The 22,468-nt window shown below is 40.2% G+C and overlaps 1 protein-coding gene across 1 annotated transcript in view; it reads right to left on the minus strand.

Annotated features, from left to right (window-relative positions):
* The window catches only part of FAF1 (Fas associated factor 1), a 166,837-nt gene that overhangs the window by 57,171 nt on the left and 87,198 nt on the right, over positions 1–22,468 (minus strand). Inside the window, exons 9-12 of the mRNA XM_081913955.1 lie at positions 12,253–12,348; positions 11,578–11,704; positions 9,887–9,950; positions 7,011–7,092 (exon numbers count right to left, since the gene is read on the minus strand). Coding sequence (XP_081770081.1) covers positions 7,011–7,092; positions 9,887–9,950; positions 11,578–11,704; positions 12,253–12,348 — 369 coding nt within the window. The remainder of the gene's footprint in view (positions 1–7,010; positions 7,093–9,886; positions 9,951–11,577; positions 11,705–12,252; positions 12,349–22,468) is intronic.

Raw genomic sequence — 22,468 nt, forward strand, 5'->3', positions numbered from 1 at the left:
GGGGAAAGGAATTGCAGTGCTCAGCCAGGATCTGTAGGTGGTACTGAAGACCAAGTTGTTGCTGACTTGATTTGAAATCTTTTGTTTTTAACTTTTGACCTAAATGATTGCATTTAAAGTAGGTGTTGTTGTTGTATTATACAGTGCCATCCACATTGCTAGGCAAGCAGGGCCCAAGCAGACCAGAGTGCAGCAGCCTGCAGTTTAGGGTCCAGACCCTGAAAGCCAGAGAGGTGAGCAAACCGGCTTTCCCAGGCCCATGGAGCCTGAGGGGGGCAAGGGAAGGAAGGAGAAGAGGGAAAGTCCCATCACACAAGTTATAGTCCTTGCACAAGGCTTCTGCTGACAGGGCTGCTTAGGTGGATCTTCTCTCTCAAATGTTATTTCTCCACATGCCATTCAACATGATTTCACACAACCATTTTTACCTCACATTTAATATCATGAAGTAGAACTAGGCAGCTGATAATTTCAGCACATTTAAAAATCAGAAGTACACAGATGAGTAAATTTGATAACCATCTTGGTGAATCATTTTCAGCATCTAGATCTAAAGAACACATGATGAAGAAAACTCAAAACCAAGCAATAATTTCATCCCCCTCCCCCCCAAAAACCCAGTCTAAACCAATTAAGCATTTAGGATCAACCAAAGATTCAAAAACTTTGTAAAATAAGGATAACTAAATCTGTTTTAACTAACAGCACTGGTTTGCATAAATGTAGCCCTTTGCTTTTCCCTCTGTGGTGACGTACACACTCTTTTAAAAATACGATGCTACCTCATACTGAGCGAAGTAACCAGGTCCACCTAGACCACTACTCTGCTTGAACTAGCAGGACCTATCCACAGTTTCAGGTAGAAGTATTTCCCAACCCTGCCACCAGAGTCATTTAAGCGGAAATCCCAAGGACTGAACTGGGAACCTTCTGCATACAGAACATGAGCTCAGCTGAAACACAAACACTCAACACACTTTTTACAAGATGTGTGACATCCTTGAGCTGCTTTATAGCATTTGGCCTACATTCATAATAATTTTAGGTTTGAAAATTAACGCAGTTTCTTAATATTTTCATAGTAAAATTTCAACACACTTGCATTGTGATTACCATTTTGACCAGCTTTGTATATGTATCACTTTCATAAAATGCTTGAAGTATTGCAAAATATATTACATGAATATACAGTATATATGAATATTTTTGTTTAACCTATGAAATACACAAAATAAATTTGGATTTTCTGACCATGGGCTAGGCTGGATGTGCATATGGATTGAGTTATTCTTATCTATTCTAACCAAGCAATGTGTGTGGCCTCAAACAGATCATATTGGCCACTGTGTTTATTTCAGTAAGTTGAAGTGAAGCATTACAGATGCCAATAGGTAATGTTTCCCTCTATCCACCTCAGGATTTGACTCGCAATTGATTCTCCCATCTGGTATTTGGGTTCAGCAGGAAAGCTTTGAGACTTAATTAATAATTTCAAAGCTTGAGTTCACTTTTGCTGAAGTTGCAATATCATGATATTAGAATAGCTTGCATCAGAATATTTGTTGAAAGAGATGATGGAATTATTAAAGGTACAGTACTTCTTGCTTGCAGTTAAACATTCCAGTAATTTTATTTTGGAAATGTTATCAGACTGTCAGACAGGCCTATTCTTTTAGCAATTAAAATGCTGCAAAAAGTAAAGCTGCAAAATCTGAGAATGGAGACAGAAATTTTATTGCAACAGCAACAGTGAAACACATTTTTCACATCTGTTTCATCATCAATCAGTGATTACCTTAATATACTTTCAGAACATACAGAAGGTTTGCTGAATTCCACATTTTGTTATCTGAATGTCTTATGGCACCTGGATGGTAGCGATATGGACACCATTATGATTATTTGGCTAATCAAATTATGGATATAGAGGATATGATTCTGCTTTGGATGTCAGGAAAACAAAAAAAATTATATGAAAATAGGAAAACGTTTACAGTATATAATAGCCATATTCAAGTATCTAAAGGGTTGCCACATGGAAGATGGAACATATTTTTCTCCTGCTTTGGAGGGTAGGACTCAAACCAATGGATTCAAGTTACAAGAAAGGAGTTTCTGACTAAACATCAGGAAGTAGTTTCTGACAGTAAGAGCCGTTCGACAGTGGAACAGACTCCCTTGGGAGGTTGTGGAGTCACCTTCCTTGGAGGTTTTTAAGCAGATGTTGGATGGCCATCTGTCAAGGATGCTTTAGTTGAGATTCCTGCATTGCATGGGGTTGGACCAGATGACTCTGGGGGTCCCTTCCAACTCTGAAATTCTACAGTTCTATGATTAATTTTTTATCTAAGATAATCCAGGGACACACTCTTGGCTTCCCAATAAAATTGTAATAGTGTGTACTTGTGGGAAAATGTTTCAGTTTGTGTTCTTCCTTTTCTGCATAGTTGCTAGAAATTAAGAGGGGGTTCTCAGCAACCATTTATTCCCAGGGCAAATGCTGAGTGGAATAGATTTTGGATCTGAGAATATGTGGGGGGGGACTAAGTGGGGGAAATTAAATAAAATTAAAATGGCCAATTGAGAGTTAGCTTGCTCAGTGGACATTAAATGTGGTTGGCAAGGTAGAAAGCTGTTGGGAATAGAGTAACTTGGAGGGAGATAGTGAACAAAATAGTGTTACAGGGTCCCACTTGTATAACTGTGCTCATAAATCCAGGTAGTGCTGTAATCAATTTCATCTGCTGGAAGATCCTTCTGCCAAAAGCATTTATGAAGCATGTAAGGGTTCAATCTGAATTCGGTAACTAACCGGCCTGAAGCTGAATCCCAACATGGAAACATTGTGGGTGAGTGTTGTCAGGTTTGGGGATGAGGTTGCACTACCCCCTAAAGGAGCAGGTATGCAGTTTAGGGATACTCTTTGATCTAGCATTGCCACTCGAGGCCCAGATGGCCTCAGTGTCCCAAAGTTCACATTGCCAGCATTGCTGGTTCATTAGCTGAAATTCCCTTGTGCACAGGGATAGCTTAGCTATGGTGATTTATGTTCTGGTAACCTCCTGGCTAGATTATGTGTGGCTGCCATGAGATGCCTTGGAAGCATCAGTCAGTGCGGAGCTTAGCTGCTAGAATTTTGACGAGTACAGCAAGAGTCATTCAATATTACTGCTATTTTGAAATATCTACACTAGCTGCTTGTTTGCTTTAGAGCCCAATTTCAAGTGCTGGTGCTTCCTTTTAAAGCCATAAATGGTTTGGACCTGAAGGTGTTCCTATTTCACTACTAGCCTATCCCTGTTTTAGGATCTTCTGGAGAGGCTCTGTTCTAAGTACCCTATTAAGCAGAAGTATGTTAAGCTTCCACAGAGGACAGATTTTTTCCTGTGGTGGTGCCCAACCTTGGAATGTAAAGAGGCATACATAGCACTGAAATTACAATATTGTGGGCACCAATAGACCTTCCTATCTACTCTTGCATCTTTGAACCTGGCAGTAGCATATGGCAGGCATGCACATATATAAGAAATGTGAAAAGATAACTCATATATAATAGCCATAACTTACAGATCATTTAAAGGTGGATTTAGTTAAATTCACATTTGAATTAGTACACTTACAGTATTCTATAACATACCAACAATAAACTAGGCAGAAATAAACTTAGTTCATATGTGTGTGGTTTTTTTAAAGAACTATATAGGTATCACTAAGACTTCTAACATGAATTTCTTTTCAGTAATTTTTATTAAATTTTCAAATTTCCATTATAGCCATCCATTCAACAACTTTCCTTCCAAGGTTCTTTTAATTTGTCCGCCATTCCTGAATATTTTTGTAAATCCATCTAATTCATTTCCCCATCTTACATACCTTTTAAATATGTTATACTGTTGAATTTACCGTAATAATGACACCGTTTTCAGCTGTACACAATTATTTTCAGCAAAAATTTCCCACTCCTCTTTAAATACCTGTTCTTCTTGCTCTCTTATTCTACTTGTTAGACCTGCTACCTCTGCATATTCTATCATCTAATCCTCCTTGCTATGGACCTCCCTCACCTTCCATTTTTGAGCTACCAAGATCTGAGCTGTCATTGTTGCATACATTAAAAAGTTTTTCTGACACCTGGGTACCTCTGTCTGAACCATTCCTAACAGAAATGACTCTGTTTTTTTGGGAATGTTGTTTTAAACTTTTTTTTATCTCATTATATATCATTTCCCAATGTTCTTTGACTTTTTTGCATGCCCACCACATATGGAAAAAGTTCCTTTCATTTCTTTACATTTCCAACACAAATCCGATTCCGCTTATACATCTTAGCCAGTGTTCAAAACTCCCATTGTTCGAAGTGCATTTTCTGGCAGCAAATTCCATTAGAGTGAACAGTTTCTGAGCTCTGGGAGCAGTACTACACCTAATATTTCAGATTAAAACTGCAAAGTGGCAGGAAAGGAGGATCTTTTTATGCCTCCCCACTTCCAGCCACTATCTGGAAAATAAATCCTTTTAAGAATATTGGGGGGGGCAGGGGAAAGACTAGGCTATGTGAAAAAAGAACATGATATTTTAGCTGCAGTTCATTCGTTTTCAGCCTTGTATTCTTGTTATAAGACAAGACATTTAGTTGTTGCTCCCAGAACCTAGGTTTAAGGTGCCGTTTAGCTCCTAGCTTTCATATCTCAGTTTCTAACACTGATCTTAGTTAGTCTACTTGGGGTTAGATACCATCTATGAATCATTTTCATGTATTCTCTTTCAACGTGTAGTAAATTTCAGCTCTTTCTTTCAGAGTTTCTCCCAGAGGTTTAGTTCTATATTATACCCTATATCAATTGCCCAGTAGGTCACCTAGGCTTTAACCAGCTTGTCTTTTGTTTCCCATTCCAATAATTGCTTATATATTTTAGACAATAATTTTTCATTATTCTGCAATAACTCTCTTTCAAATTGTGAGATTTTCTCCAAAACTCAATTTTTCTTATCTAGTTTAAACATATCATATAATTCAGGGTCAGCAAACTTTTTCAGCGGGGGGGGGGGCGGTCCACTGTCCCTCAAACCTTGTGGGGGGCTGGACTATATTTTGAAGGGGAAAAAAATAAATGAATTCCTATGCCCCACAAATAACCCAGAGTGCATTTTAAATAAAAGCACACATTCTACTCATGTAAAAAACACAGATTCCCGGACCGTCTGTGGGCCGGATTTAGAAAGTGATTGGGCCGGATCCAGCCCCCAGGCCTTAGTTTGCCTACCCATGATATAATTGATAATATTGTAACCAATCAGTAACTTGGCTCTGCTTCTAACATGAATGTCAGGAAGGTTAGATTATGAGAGAGTCACAATATGTATGCAGGAGAAGACAGTCTTTTTGAAATCGGGCAAAAACACATTTTCAGTAACTACATGTATCTTTAAAAAAAGAGATCACAATGTCTCTTCATCCATAAATAAATAAATAAATAAATAAATAAATAAATAAATAAATAAATAAGCAAGCAAGCTACTACATGTATACCAAGTACATAAGAAAAGTACAATTTCTAATAACCAGAACCTTTCATTAACTTTCTATTTTATTCATATATATATTGAGTTTATCCTTGTTCATATTCACAAAAACTGCTAGATGTTTTCCTCACAAAGGATAAACAAAGTACAAAGAAACTAGTTTTTGCTCTGGAGCTGAAGCTGAGTTTTTACAGAACACCTTCTGCTCAGACAACTTAAAATTCCCCAAGAAAAGGGACAAGGTCTACACACACTCTTGGCTGCAAAGTGCTCTCAAATTAAATCAGTTTGAAGTGGTTTTCATTAAGATGGATTGAGTGTGGCATCGTGAGAAACACTTTATAAAATGTAGTGTTTTACTTAGTGATTAACTATATACCAGTTGATGAAGCTCCCTAAATCCTTCGTAATCCGACCACTCCAATAAACATTTAATGAGCATATAAATTCAAAAAGCCTAGCAGAGGATTTAAACCTTCAATCTTGTTTTTATTTACTCTTCCAACTCAATTTCTCACTTCAAGTTAAGAATGCTATTGCTTCAAGCTCGTCTGTTGCCCTGGTAAAATTAAGTGCCCTCTGCAGCTCAGTTTAGAACATATGGTTTCAGATTTCAATTATTTTAGAAGTAAAGTATATATTTTAGAAATTGTATTTTAAAAAACATTACTACTTCCTAATAACTACTCTTAAGGAAATCCTCCCATTAGGAAATGAGTGAAATTAGGAAATAATGTAAAACTGTAAGAGAGTTTGATCCTTTTAAACTTGTTATTCAGTTACTTGATACATTGGCCTGGTTCAAGTGTCTCTGTGGTTTAATGTGAACAAAAAAGTCCCCACTTCACTGCTCTTCCACTCCTGCTGGAGCATGTTGGGAGCAACTACCCACAAGCCTTGGCTTCTTATGTCATTTGAATCCAAGCTTGTGGTTTGTTTTTCTAACAACTCACCCTTATTGCCCATAGCCAAGGCGTTGTATCCAATACTGCTGCTCCACTTGAGCAGCAGACTTCTAGTTGCGCAATGGCTGTTCCCCCTCCTCTCACCCGTGCATCATCAAAATCTACTCCAGAGACCCTCCAGAGCAGATTCTGGGTATGTGTGGGGAAAGGCGGAAGGCTCTGATCATGCAGTCAGAACCTCACTGATATAGTATCGAATACAACACTTGTGTTGTTCTTGGCTTACCACTTGTAGTTTGAGGGAAACAACCACTAGGGCTCAAACAACATGACAGGCCAAGGTTTATGATTCGCCCCCACTTCCAGCGTGGCATAGTCGGAAGTAGGGGCAAAAGTAAAGTAGGGATGTCTGACCAGCATGCATTGCTGCTTGTTCATGTTAAGCCACAGTTAAACATTAACTATGTTTCAATGTGACATGCAAACATAACCAATTTTGGAACTAACTACTGCAATAGTTAATCAGTGTAGGAAGTGGCCCGAAAGGCATTTTAGACAGTATACTATTAAAAATGTACTTACATCTCTGGCTTTTCCATAGAAAGCCTCTTGAAAAGCAGCCTCTAATGATCCAATAAAAAATACTGGATGGCAGTCACCATATCTGTGTGAATACCAAAAAGTTTCAATTAATTTTTTTAAAAAATAATAATAATAAATGGGTTCCAGCACTTATTTTTTTTTTTTAACAAAAACACAGAATAACTACATTTTCTAGGAAGCAATATTTTAAACATTTTATTTGCATTCAACACTTCAGATCAACACACCACAATATATTTCAGGCATATACACACTTTTCATTTCTGTATAGATAAAATTGTTATCTATCAAACTGAGAGCTACCAGGGGCAGAAATGCAACTCTGAGATACAGAAGACTAACACTGAGAGCAGTCTCAAGTAAATGACTTTGGCATGCCTGAAATGTAAACGTTATCAATCTTATACTTAGCGTAAAACTTTAAGTTAAATGATAGAATGCCAGCTTTAAACAAATGCTGCCACAAAAATAAATTTTTGTTCTTATTTGTTCATTTGTCTTCCAAGGGACAATGGGAAGACCTTCACAGGAACAGGCCACTGTTGGTAGCATAAACAGAAAGTTATAGAGGAAGGGAGGGAGGGGTTTCTAAATGACACAAATGGAGAGCTACTCTCCACGAGGCATTTGCAGAGGTTTGTCCTTTGCTTGTTACCCAAAATTGCAGAAAGCATAAGTACTTCCTGCCATACCTCTGACCATATGAAGTCGCTCAGAATAACAAAGCTTCAAAATCAAAACTCACAAGTTTGAGCCACTAAAGTTCCCATGGTAGAGCTAACTGCACGAAACTGCATTAGCTACAAGAATAATTTGTAGAGTACGGTAAATAGTATTAGTCTCCTCACCTTCCGTAACTGCATTAAGTTTATTCATAGCCATTCGACCCAGCCTCAGCTAACTACATTTCCTTCCCTTTCTTCCTAATCTGGAATCGGATGGAAAAATATTCTCAACAGGATGTTAAACTATCCCACTGCTCACTGAAAGCAGAGAAATTCAAAAGGTAAAATAAGTCTTGTCCTTTTGAAGGTAGCTGGGCAATAGGAATATCGAAGAGAAGTGTGCAGAAATGGAAAACTTGCTCCTACAGGCAGCTGGATCCTACTCAAAAACCACCCTCTGAAATGCCTTCCACCAAAACCAACACTGTCAGTCTTGTAATGGCTGCTGGAGATAGGCACCTAAGAACAGTTCTCAAAAGCTGAGCTGCGTGGCTTAGGAAGCTGCCTTATGTGGAATGATACCATAGACTGGCAGTGGCTCTCTGAGGTTTCATTCCCATCTGTACCTGGAGATGCACAATACACATCAGGAGGCTTAGTTTGGTCAGGATCGGACCCCCCAGATGTTTTGGGACTATAACTCCCATCATCCCTAGCTAACAGGACCAGTGGCCAGAGATGATGGGAATTGTAGTCCCAAAGCATCTGGAGGGCTGAGTTTGGGGGTGCCTGAGTTTGGTCAGGATCGAGTATACGCTTTCAGAGTTAACACAAAATACATTACTTATGGTAAGTGAGCCACCATAACTGCTAGAGCAGGCATTCCCAAACTCGGACCCCCCAGATGTTTTGGGACTATAACTCCCATCATCCCTAGCTAACAGGACCAGTGGTCAGAGATGATGGGAATTGTAGTCCCAAAGCATCTGGAGGGCCGAGTTTGGGGGTGCCTGCACTGGAGAGTCGTGAAAATTTATATCTCAGGCTTTTTAGACTCGTCTACCCGTGTACTATCTAAAACCAAAGGGGTGCATTGGTTGCCAGACATGATTCTCCACCCCCAGCTGTCCTACCCCACTAGGAGAGTCACACCCCTTGTGCAGATTGCCATAATAAGGAAACAGGATATTAGAAAGAATATGAGTAGACCGACCCTACATTCAAACCATGCACATTTGGGAACCTTTCTCCTGCGTAAGATTGTGGCCTGTCCGTGGGGCACACAGAGGTCTGAGTATACCTAGCTCTAGATCACTGTTCCCTTTAGTCTTTCATTTTTCTGAAATGTAGCCATTCAGCCATTCCATACCACACACATAAACTTATTAGATAATCTTTTTTTAAAAAATCCCATGGTGTATTACTTTATTTATTATTTATTAAATTTGCAAAGCACCCTATACCCGCAGGTTTCAGGGCAGTTCACAGGTTAAAATAGGAATATAAAACCACAAAATACATAACCAAAAGAACCCAGTAACACACACACCCCTCAAAAAAACCCCACATTTTTAAAGGGTCAATCAACCAAAGGCCTGGTTAAAAAGGAATGTTTTTGCCTCATGGCTAAACATATATAATGAAGGCGCCAGCCAAACCTCCCCAGGGAGAGCACTGCACAGACAGGGAGCTACTGCAGAAAAGGCCCATTCTGGACCTCTTGTGGAGGAGGCACACAAAGAAGGGCCTCACGTTCATATGGAAAGAGGCAGTCCTCGAGAGATTGTGAAAAAATGCATATTGGAACGTCAAAAGAATCTCACAATCATGTTTGTTATGAATTAAATGTTTCAATAATTCCATCTTGAATGAGAGCTCTCTGATGCAAAAAATCTACTGCAGGCTGTCTTATGGTTTAGAGTAGCTGCGAACTTAGGAAGAATATGCAAAGGAGAAGTGTGTGGTTGGATATTTAGAGAAGCTAAACGATTTACAGTTGGGAGGCTCAATGTGGAGAAGCAGGTTGCATTTTAAGTTTAAAAATAAATTTCCTAAAGAAATCTGACATCTTCGGGATGCAAATATCGTAAGATTCTTCTCACTTCCACATTTTTCCTAAATGCTTTGTAAAAATATAAGTCACATTCATGAACCATAGATGCAGAAATTATGCACAATTACAAGTCTAACCTTGAAGAAAATTCTGCTGTGAATTGTAATAAGGCATCTCCTTCATTTTCAGCATTTTCTGGCACTAAAAGAAAGAAAGGAAAATAGTACATTATAGTACATTATAGTACATAGTACAGTACAGTACAGTATAGTATACAGTAGTATAGTATAGTATAGTATGGTATGGTATAATATAATTATCCATAGAATAGTATTCATATTATATTTTTTGAAAACATTGCCTTTACTATTTTCTTTAATTGTACATATACATTATTCAAATAACTTTTAATAACCCTTAATGAAGAGAACAGCAATAATATGGCCCTTTGGGCATATGGAATTTGTGACCAGTTCTAGAATCATAGAATCATGGAGTTGGAAGAGACCACAAGGGCCATCGAGTCCAACCCCCTGCCAAGCAGGAAACACCATCAGAGCACTCCTGACATAACAGAATCATAGAATCAATAATAGAATCATAGAATCTAGGAAGATGAAGATGATAAAAACAACGTATCGGTTTTTGCATATGACAGTATTATTATTGTAACAATAAAATTAGAATCTTATAAGCCATCTTATAACTGTTGTTATACTATATTTCAGTGTTTTTTCTCTGAAATACAGTGGTGCCCCGCAAGACGAACGCCTCGCAAAACGAAAAACTCGCAAAACGAAAGAGTTTTTCGTTTTTTGAGTCGTTCCGCAAGACGAATTTCCCTATGGGCTTGCTTCGCAAGAAGAAAGCCCATAGGGAAATCTCCGGGGACCTCTTTTAAATGCTGGCGGTGGGGAGCAAAGCCTTTCGCTCCCCTCCGGCCTTCAGAAGAGGTCCAGGAAGGCCGGCGGGGGCCGAAAGGCTTTGCTCCCCACCGCCAGCATTTTAAAAGCAGTCCAGGATAGCAGGGAAGCGCTTCCCGCTATCCCGGACGGCTTTTGAAGGCAGGCGGGGGGGAGCAAAGACTCTTCTGAAGGCTGGCGGGGGGCAAAAGTCTTTGTCCCCCCTGCCTGCCTTCCTGGGGGCTTTTAAATCGCCCCGGGACAGCGGAGAAGTCCGCCCCGGGACAGCGGAGAAGTCCTCCGCTGTCCCGGGGTTTTTTTAAATGCTTGCGGGCGGCAGCAAAGGCTTCGCTGCCGCCCGCCAGCATTTTAAAAAACCCCGGGACAGCGGAGAAGTATCCGCTGTCCCAGGGGCTTTTAAAATGCTGGGGGACGGCAGCGAAGGGTTCGCTGCCGCCCGCCAGCATTTTAAGATCGCCCCGGGACAGCGGAGAAGTCTCCGCTGTCCCGGGAAGGAAGGGGGGGGGAGTACTGTATTTTACACAAGTGTTTGTATAGCTTTTGTTCTAGTTCTAGAATAACAATAAATCTTAGTAATATTTCAAAGAAAAAAACATTGAAATATAGTAGGCTAGTAGATACAGCCCAAAAGTTAAGTTTTAAGTCTAAGAGAATTGATTTCTGGAGGCCTGAATCCAGAATTCATTTATACAGTCTTAATTTCTCAGGTCTTCCTTTTTAAGTCAGCTTTTTTTTAAAAAAAAAAGAGTTTATCACTGGATGTTGAAATACATTTCTTGGAATATATCTCCAAGAAAACTATCTGGCAGAACCAAAAGGAACCAAAGTTTGCTTTCTTTCCTATTGCTCAACTGTTGTCAGTACAATGTTACACTATTCACAGCATGAAGGATTGTATTACTTACTCATTGGAGATTTCCTCAATGCAGATGACGCCATTCCAAACATCTCTCCATCATCCACTCCAAATTCTGTGGCATCTTCAAAGTCATCTCCATCACTGTCACTAACCATATGTACATCTGTGCATTGCTAATTTAGTAAAAGCCATAGTTAAGAATAATGCAGAACAGATTTATATTTATGATATAATACTGTTTCAATATTAGTAGTTTCCCATATACAACTATAAAGGCCATCCTGTTTGAAATTAAGAACCTTGGAGGAAATTCCCTATATATTTTGGTTTGCGAAAACTATTTTGTATAAATAGGATTATAAATAGTAGATGTGATCATACAACATGATAGACTGTGGTTTGTTGTGATGGCATGAGCCTAGTCTTCCCCTAGCTTTGTTGAAGCCTCCTTCAACCTAGCCAGGGAGAGTTTTCACTTCCATATTTTTTTTAATGAACTGCAGCTTGTCTTGTGATCCAAGCTCATCAAACCGTGGTTAATTTTAGCTATGGCTTGTTTGAAACAATCCAACTTCAGCATAGATTAGGCTATAGTAAAGTCAAACTGAGTTTTGTGGGCAGTAACCGGAATACAAATGTGGCTTTCAGCATAGCTTGAAGGAGTGTCTGAATATCCTATTTTGTGTGTGAGAAGGAAGAGGAGGGAGGAGGTTGTGTTTACCTCTTCTGACTGTTCTCTGGTTTGTGCTGGTGAGGATCTTCTTCCAACTGTAAGTCGGTGGCAAGGATAAGAGACTCCTGATGCTGCTAGGGTCACCTAAAACACAGGATACATTGCTGCATCAACTATCAGATTTGGATAAACATGTTTCTTTCAGTGACTAAAACCAAACTACAGTAGATTTGAATGAACAGGAATAAAAAGATTGGAAAATTTAGAATTTACCCACAAGGAACGTTGTTATACAAAATAAAGCTAGAAAAAAGGATGCAATACTTGAGATCATTCCACAATATCCTTTCTTGATAAGATTTTCAACATATCATTTCATTTCAATCCTCAAACTTCTACATCACGGCAAACACTTAAAGCTACCTCATTATTGCTGTATAGCTGGTTGGCACTAAGCTCATGCACTTGACAAATTGAGGATCATTTACATTTCTCTTAACCAATAGCGGACAGGCAATGGGTAGGAAGTGGCCCTTACCACAGTTGTGGTGACTGAAGACAGAAAACAAGGCAGCTCAAACACCATCCAGGTAAGGAGCCAAGATAGGACTGAAGGCAACAGATGGTTGGAGTCAAAGTACAAAGCAGGTGACTGAGTAGGAGTGGGCAGTTCCCATTATTAAGGTAATCTGAATCAGTTTTAAACCTCAGATTCCCAAAATCATTAACAAAGAGTCTTTCTAGAAGAAGTCAGACTATGAAAACTGAGCCAACTTGGAAGAGGCCTAAGTTATCAAGAGGGAGCGAGGAATTGATAAGGGGCTCTCACAAGAGTAGGAACGCTTAGAAGCTGTGGAAACCTGTACCAATGTAGTAGACAGTACCTTGCAAACATGTCTAAAAAGGTAAAAAATGCTGCTGACAACATATTTCTTCCTTTAACACAGACTATAGAGGTTTCCTTTGTGAAGGAAATATGTCATATGGATAAAGGACCAAAAGGTAACTCAATTGTGCATCTCAGTTTGTGAATATGGCCTGATCTCAGAAAGTAGAGACTACTTTGCTATATTTTGTGCACTAAAAGGTTAAGGCAGTATTGAAAAATATGCATGTTACATTTAAATTGTCCAACAGTTGAGAGTTTTAAAATCTTTATTCGCTTTAGAAGAATAACAACAGAGTTACATCTACATTTCTCCCCCGCTCCATCAACTGACACAGAGCCTTCTTGATTAATAAGCAGCTATGCAAACATGTCCTTGCAGGGTAAAAATACACATATTGTCAAAACTGAATAAACAGTAACTGATGTGTATTTTCTATAACAATTTAAAATGTATTGGCTAAATGTCTGTATTTTTAAAAAATGTGAAGGAAGTTCTACTTTCCAAGTCACTGTAGTGGCTAAAAAAGTCTTATCCAAAGCCTAGCAAGTATGCTAGAAATACTCTTATTTATTTTTATCCTCAAGTCAGGGTGTTTTTAATCACTTATGTGCTAGAATTCATAAAAGCCTTAATTTGCTTCAGGTTAAAGCAAGCTGATTAAGTGTGCTAGCTAACCAAGTGAGTGTTGACCTGCCTGGACTAGCCTGCTGCCACATTCTTGTAGCAAGGTTAAATAGCAGTTTAGTCACAATTTTAAAATCACAGAGTTAAAAGGAAATGACTCTTTTGGAATAAATGAAATATTAAAGCAGACATTCAGGTCAAGCTCAATTATCAGTGAAACTCTTTCATACATAAAACAGAATCTACGCTTGCCTTTGTAATGCTGGCACTGCCATTTTATATCACATGCTTCATTCAGTATTGAACATAGTAGTGGGGAGGGGGAGTAACATCTGTTTATATACCTAAGCTCTCACTAAGGAGCGCACTAAAGGAAAGGTGACTAATGCCAAATAGAGGTTTGGTGGTAGCAAACGAACTAGATCTAAGGGTCTCATGATAGATGGCTTCCTCCCAATTAAAGCTGGATGAATGGGTTAGAATATTAGGTAAGGAAAGTCAGACATTGAGAACATGATGCTGGCCGTTTGCTTTCTCATGTTCAATAATATTAAAACATAGCTCAGGGTGGGATTTTATATAGCTCAAAATCAATGAGAGGTTTTCTTATCTAGCTAAGCATGTTGTAGAATTGGACATGAGAAGGCCACCATACTGCTCTCTTAGGGGGAAATAATAAAAAATATTCTGTGCTAAAACTAGATGCAAGGTGGAAAAACAGGCTGCTGAAGAGGCCAGGGGCCATCTTGGCTGAGAGTCCTGGAAGAACTGCTCCTTGCCTTGCTGGCCTTTCCCCCTTAGCCTTGGAGGGCAGGACCCTGACTGACTCCAGCTACAAAAGCTGAGGCTGCTGAAGAAGCGAGATACCATCTTAGCTGTCTTTTGGTGCTGACCCAGGTCATCAAGTCTGAGCTCCACAGCCACCATCAACCATCATTGGCAGGATTGGCAGCAATAGCAGTAGATATGCTCTATGCTCAACATTTTATTCTCTTTTTACTTTACCTTTTATATTAGACTTCCTTCAGCAATGTTTCCTATATAAACATGGTGGGGGAGATATGCCACGCCAAAGTGAACAAGAATATTAATAGGTCTGTGCTGTTAAATTCTTAAAGCTAGCAAACAGATTTGGGTTTCTATACTGGCATGACTAAAGGCAGCCATTAACTCTTGGCACTCAAAAAAGCATGAAATTTCACTGAAATTATTTCAAAATTAACAAAAACATTTTGGGTATATTCTTAAACCCTTGATAACACCAGTAAAACTAGCACAACTAACAACCAATTAGTTTTATCTTTTCACAGGAAATGAACTATTTTCCTTTTGTATACAACACATAATATGTCAGGCATTAAATCTTTTTTTAAAAAAAATTAAACACTAACTGGATGGTGGAAAAAAATCACAAGGGTGGAGTGTGTTCACGTTCCACTAGCACCAATGCTTACTTTATCCCTTCATAAAGTGCTGCTGAGATAATTACTGCTGACAGATTTATTCAAGGTTCATTTCACTTTTTCTCTAGGTTTTTTTCTAGTTAGAAGTGCAGCAGAGCCCATGGGAAGATCCACCCCTCACACCTGTTAAGTTTCTTCATGTTACTAGGGCCAGTTTAGACATGTCACTTTGAATTAGCATTGTACAAGGGCACTAAGTGTGACAATTACTTATCACAGGTTTAACCTTGGAAGGGAAGAGAGGAAGGGAGGAGAAAAGTTTCTAATTCAAGTCCGAGAACAGTGTCCGAATACGTAATTTAAGCCCTTTAATACAGGTTGCATGAAATTCATTCCAAGACTCATAAAAAGGTTCCCATGGTAGGTTTCCAAACAAGGATGCAGATTAATATAAAGGGCACATCTACAGTTACAATGTATTTGATTTTAGAAAAGTAAAATTTAGGAAGGAAAATATTTTCACTGAAGACAATGGCCTGCTGATGAAAACTTAAGAAAACATTGATAGCTGCTCTTTTTATTTTTCCTTGAAGTTTTCCTTCCTGTATTCTACACCAGTGTTTCCCAACCAGTGTTCCGCGGCACACTAGTGTGCCGCAAGACGTTGCCTGGTGTGCCGTGGGAGGGAGGCGGGCGAGTCGGGCGGCGAGAGGCCTTAGGCGCCCTGCAGAAAGGCGTCCTCTTTGTGGGTGGGTTCTCCCCCCTCCCTTAGCGCATTGTATTTAGTTGGGGATTCTGGAGAGGGGGGCGGGGGCGCGCTGGCCCCGAGCGGAACAGACGCGCCGTCGTCCCCACCTCCCTCTCCTCAGTAGCTCCGAGCTGACTGACTGAGGGTGGGACGCGGCCAGCGGCGTCCTCTCTCTCTCTCTCTCCGCCTCCCAGCACTGCTTTTCCCGAGGCGGGCGCGCGCCTAAGGCTGAATGGGAGCAGCCTGGAGGCTTGGCGGCCTCTCAGCGGCTCATGACGGGCGTCCCCGAGGTGGGAGGTGCTGAGCAGGGGCTCTGCGAGAGGGCGCGAGGGATGCGTGGTGGTGCCTGCACGCGCGTGACTTAAGAGGGCGACCTGCTGCCTCTCCTCTCTCTCCCCTCCCTCCCCTCATGGGCACGGAGTCCCCGGCACAGCTTGGCGCTACTACAGCTACAGCTGCTGCTGCTCCTGCTTGGATGAAGACGGCTGCTTCTTCCTAACGCCCAGCCTCTGAGGGACCGCAGTCTCCCGCCCTTTTTTTTTTTTTTGGCGGGATGCTGAGGTAAAGGATCCCCTCGCGCGCGGGTGGGCATCTCTTTGGGCAGGGCGCGTGTGGAGGCTTAAGGTGGGGAGTGTGGAGGGGTTGCCGCTTGCGAGGGGAGGGTTCATATTGTATTGGGCTGCGGTGTGGGCGTCACGGCTCTCCAATGGCCAGCCCGCGGAGGAACATTGAGTTGGAGCATTTCGAGGAGAGGGACAAAAGGCGCACTGAATAAAGTATTTTATAATTTTTCATATTTCTGTTTACTTACTATTTCATAATAAAGTAATTATAAAATACTTTCTTTGTGTTTATTTGATTCCTATTAAAGAGAGTTACTTTATATATAGTCAATATAGGCACAGAGTTAATTTTTTAAACATTTTCTAATGGTGGTGTGCCTCGAGATTTTTTTCATGAAACAAGTGTGCCTTTGCCCAAAAAAGGTTGGGAAACACTGTTCTACACTACAGTCACATACACTAAACTCCAAACTCAAGTCATGCTTGGGGTCTGTATGTGCACCCGATAAAGGAGAATCCCTCTTTAAGGTCTGCTGTTATGAAAGTGTCAGGAGTTTTTTTGATTTCAGCTTCTTCAAGGCACCAGGATGCGTATTAGTAAAACAAAAGGCTAAATCAACTCATAGGAAGACAAAGAAGACTCTTAAAGTATTCAGATTCTTCAACTTTTTGAAAGAGTAACAATGCAATCCAAAGCATGTTTAGTGAATAGTAAATTCTGCTAAGCTGAATAGAACTTGCTCCCAAGGTAAGTGTGCATAGGATTGCAGTCTAAGTATTGTTTCAGAAAAAGCAATGGCTACTGCAGACATTGTAGAAGACTAGCAAGAAGATTTATCCCTACCCCTTCAATTTGCAAATGCCATTTGAAACACGCCCTTCAAAATCCCTTCAAACAGTCATTTACAGTGATACCTCTGCTTAAGAACTTAATTTGTTCCGGAGGTCCATTCTTAACCTGAAACTGTTCTTAACCTGAGGTACCACTTTAGCTAATGAGGCCTCCCACTGCTGCTGCGCCTCCAGAGCACGATTTCTGTTCTCATCCTGAGATAAAGTTCTTAACCTGAGGTACTACTTGTGGGTTAGCGGAGTCTGTAACCTGAAGCGTATGTAACCTGAAGTGTATGTAACCCAAGGTATCACTGTATATACATCATTATATATGCAATAATCATAGGAGTACTCATAAGAGCGAAGCAAATGTCCAGACAACATTACAGTGAGATGACAGTTCACAGTACACAGTACGGTGTATTTTTTGTCTATGGACTCCAATAAAGCTGCGTGTGTGAGAGATGACAAGTGGATGGTCAAACATGGGATACAGTGTACAGTGTCACAGAGCTGTCAGGCAAGCACAGGTCATCCACAGGGCAGGAAGAACATGAGGCATGAAATGCAATTTCTAGCCTCTCGCTCTGGATCCCTCCCAAGCAGATGAAGGTTATGTTGACTCCATAGGCGCCGACTCCATGGGGCTTGAGGGGGCCCGAGCCCCCTCAAAAATTCGTTTGGGGGGGCTCCGCCCCCCCAATAATCTCCGGCGCCCCTCCAGCAGAGCGCCATCGCCGCCCCTCCCCCAGCCCAAAATGCACAGGGAGGGGCGGGCTGCATGCCTCCTGCCCTCCCTCCCGAGCAAAAGCTCCACCCAATTTCCTTTGGAGCTGATCACGAGGAGGCGGCGCCACTTTATTTGCATATTCATGAGCTTATTTATTATTCATGAGCTTTCCCGGGCCCCCCCAATATTTTTTATAAGTCCGCGTCCCTGGTTGACTCCTCCTCTTGGCCTGTCAGGCCCATTGCTCAGCAACGTGCAGGACTCTCCTAGAGCAAGGTGTCAGAGGGGGAGGAGCGTCAGCAGGACTGGGACTGTCCTGCTGCTGGGTAGCAAAGGCAACCTCTGACTCCTCTCTATCTGAATCTGCATTTACACTGCGACTCTCCGCCTCTAGCCCTGTCCTGAAAGGGCCTCCTTCTTCTGATCACCCTTGATCGCTCAAAACTCTTGCTTCTAGCAACACCCAGCTCATCCCTTTCCCAGACTGCTCCTCAGTGTCCCACCACCACAATCCAGGGTCTTAGTCATCTTCTTCCATGTCCTTCCTGCGGGGTTCTTGTGCAGTTGGCGCCCACCACTCTTTCTCATCCAGCTAGTTCCTGACATACATGTCTGTCATAATCACAGACCTTTTCTTAACATGGTTGTGAACTGCCCTGAGATCTGTGGATGAAGGATTTTAACATTCTTTAAGCCTTACATAGTTATTGGCCTGGACTGGGAGATGAGGGAAGGGAGTTTGGCCAGTTTCCATACTTTAGGAGTGGATGTGGCGAGTAGAGCTAGAAAAAGTACTGGAGCTTTATATCTTTCCCCCCATCTTGTCTATCAAATAGACAGGTTTTCAGCTAATTACTTAAAAACACCTCAGGGAATATTTTGTTTAATGAGGGGGGTGTCTTTAAAAGTTAAAAATCCCCTGCCATAGACAAATGCACAACTACATACGATATTTGGAAGCTGAGGGAAAATACAAACTTAAGAATGGAACATGAAGAGGTATCATCTTCCATGAGGCTAATCATGGCTCACAAGTTAATTCGTTTTCACAAATACTTTCTTCCTGTTGGGCATTCTCCCCCTCTCAACCCAGGCCAACTGAAAGCATTCTGAATTATGCCTTAATATGTCTAGTTCAGGCAGAGAAAATACTTTCCCATCATATTGATCTTAATGTGCTCTGACAAAGCAACAGTACATTAACTTCATGTTTGCCACAACCTGCACTCTGCAATTTAGCAAATGCCCTTTGCTCATAGGCTAGCAACAACACATTTCCCAATTTTCAGTTTCTTCAGCATTATTTCCTCTTATAACACAGCAGTTAAAACATATCAATGAAAAATAGCTCAAATTGTTTTGTTAATTCATACACCTGTGAAAAGGAAGCTCTCTGATCCAAAATACATGTAAATTGCCTAAAGCAAATGAATAAACCAAAACTGCAATTCATAAAAACTGCTTAATAAAAATAACTGAATCACAGCATGGTGCTAGATTGAGAAAATCCATAAACTTAACTCCTCAGGTATTCCCCAACAGATCATGAATCATCTGTATCAGAAATTGTCATATTTATAGCAGTGTGACTCACAGCATATGAGGTTTCTTTTATAGATGAAGGGTAGAATTTTATCAACTTTCACAGCCTAACATATAGCTAAATTTGTGCTTCATAAACCATGTAAAGCTGTAGAGCTTTCACATAAACCACATGAAAGTACGGCTGGATAAAAGGTGACAGTTTTACTCAATGTGCTGTTTCTGATAACAATTGTAGAAGAAATTCCTGTAGTCATGTTTCATTTAAAAGGCACCCGTTGCACAGGGCCAGTCCCAGCTTACAGAATCATACTAATATTTAATTATCTTAGGACCCAAACTTCCATGGCATAGATTAAGGGTCCTGGGGTACTAGATCTCTCTGTCAAGTCTACCCTGCAACTTCAACATTATTGAGAAAGATGATGATAAAACCACCTATTTCAGCATCGGCTACATTTTATTCAATGATGATGATTTTATGTAATGATAGCAATACACTTTGAGCTTTTATAGAGCACAAGAGAAAAGAGGATTTGTAATCTATAATCTGACAGAAGAAGACAGAGCGAGAGGAAGAAAGGAAGTCTGAAGTAAATGGGGAAATAATATAGGGTGGTAGTCAACTAAGTTTAACTTAAGAGTAGAGCTATTGAAATTAATGAGCATGACAAAGTTGGTTCCATTAATTTCAGTGGAGCTATTATGAATAAAACTAAGTTGATTATTTCAGTTACTCATACTTAGAGCTTCGTGACAGAAGGACATGGGAACTTGACAGTTTTGTCCTGATAATAAAATAGGTAACACAATATAAGGTAGCAGGTTTTTTACTGCTTACTGTACTCTGCTTACCCAAAGCAAAAAACTCTAGAATCTTGAATCTACTTTGTATTCACAAAGATTATCAACCAACCACTTGGCATGACAATGGTCTGTGGTGGGATGCCATTTATCTCACTGCATTAGAAAACCAGGGATGGCAAACAAAAGAATGGCTGGATATTTTTTCAGTGCTATATAATTCCTTGGCAAACTCCAAGCAGTTGTGTTACCAACTGATGGATCCAACAAATTATTCCAACTCTAATGGGCTTTCTGGGGTCCATTTTTTTCTTCATGATATAATTATTCATGAAACTAGCCTCAAACATAATGAGATTTTTGCACTGTTGGCCTGCCAAAACGCATGGAGCTAGTGGCTTTTTATAAACAAAAATGTATGGCAACAGGTAATTTGCCCCACATTCATTTTGTTTTACATAAAGGTCCTTAACCCTTCAAAATGCATATTCTACTAAAATGACTAAAAGCGTCTACACGTAAAGATCACTACGCCTTGCATGATAGCTACCCATTGCCAATATTATAAAGGTTAAAATATGCCAGTTGGTCAAAATAGCTCTTTTAATATTCAGAGCGGTCTAGGGTTTTTTCTAGACATCAAATAAAAAATGCATTAGTTTTATAATTGTACAAGACTGTGTGTAAAGTTTTCCTAATTTAGTAAACCAACATTTATTTCTTACAATATCTAGTAAACATTATTTCTTACAATATCTAATAAACATTATTAGTAAACATTATTTCTTACAATATCTCTGCTCTCTACCTTACATCAAGTTAATAAGTTTCCTCAACCACTATATCCTGCTTATGATCATCTCCCAAAATTATTTCTTTTGTTTTACTTATTTAACAATGAAGGGCATCAACACTTTAAACACATTAAATTGAGATGAAAGCAACAGAAATGTGGTGCCTTTCCATCATCACAGCAAGTTACTGTATAGAGATTCTGATTTTCAACATAACGTCAGGACATTAGTCATGGAACCAGTACATGAACTATTAAGTACTTATGGACAAGAGATTTCTGCTTTAGGTGGTACAAAAATAATACTGATGGGTTCTCTTAAAGAAACCAGAAATCAATGGCCTATTGAACTGTTCCCCTCTTTTTACGCTTCAGAGATTTTAGTACAACCCAATGTATCTCCAAACAATCCTGACTTCTGGTCCACAGAGCCATATGAGGCTCATCCAAAATCTATCCTCTTACATTTTCAGGAACTCTTTCATCCAAATCTAGAACCCTTAATATCTGCCAGTTGAAATTATGTTTTTACCATCCATGTAGACAGGCTTCCTCAACCTCGGCCCTCTAGATGTTTTTTGGCCTACAACTCCCATGATCCCTAGCTAGCAGGACCAGTGGTCAGGGATGATGGGAATTGTAGTCTCAAAACTTCTCATATATTAGTGCACACATTGGCCCTAAGTATCCAGTACAGAATTTGGTTACAATATCAAGATTCTAAATTTTCATTGTAAAATCTAGTTCCAGACGTCATAGTTGTAAATGTAAGGTTTAACACACAAAGGCACTAGAATGCCTTACATGAGTGCCTGAGACCCTTGCAGGCAAAGCAAATGGCATTGTATGAACTGATCATCTTCCTTTACATACGCAGGTCAGAAAGCTGGAAATGTACAGAGCCAGGAACCCCTCAGCTGATGAGAAGCAAGAAGCCCACTGCTGGCTTTCCTTCCACTTGGGTTTTAAAGGCAGTGAGCCCATAAATATACACACTCTGGACCCTACTCCCAACCCAATAAAGAAAATACAGCCACTATTAAACAAAGACCGATCACAAAGAGAAGAGAGTTTTAATTTAAAGCATTTGTCCCTATCATGTTTATAGAGAGTTAGGAACCCTAAGACTGGGACAGGGTGCCTTTTGTCATGGCATGTGTAGGACTCTGGTTAACCTCAATTTGTCCCTGGGTCTACCTAAACATATATATTCGTATGCGTGGCTGTGGCTGTTATGTTTCAATTTGCAGGTTATGTTAATATAATGAACTTAATAGAAACTGAAGGCTACAGTGAAGTGTTAAATCCCTGCAGCAATATCAGCGAGTCACCC

This window comes from Podarcis melisellensis (genome assembly GCF_964234715.1).
Source record: "Podarcis melisellensis genome assembly, chromosome: 6".
Classification (NCBI taxonomy): Eukaryota; Metazoa; Chordata; class Lepidosauria; order Squamata; family Lacertidae; genus Podarcis; species Podarcis melisellensis.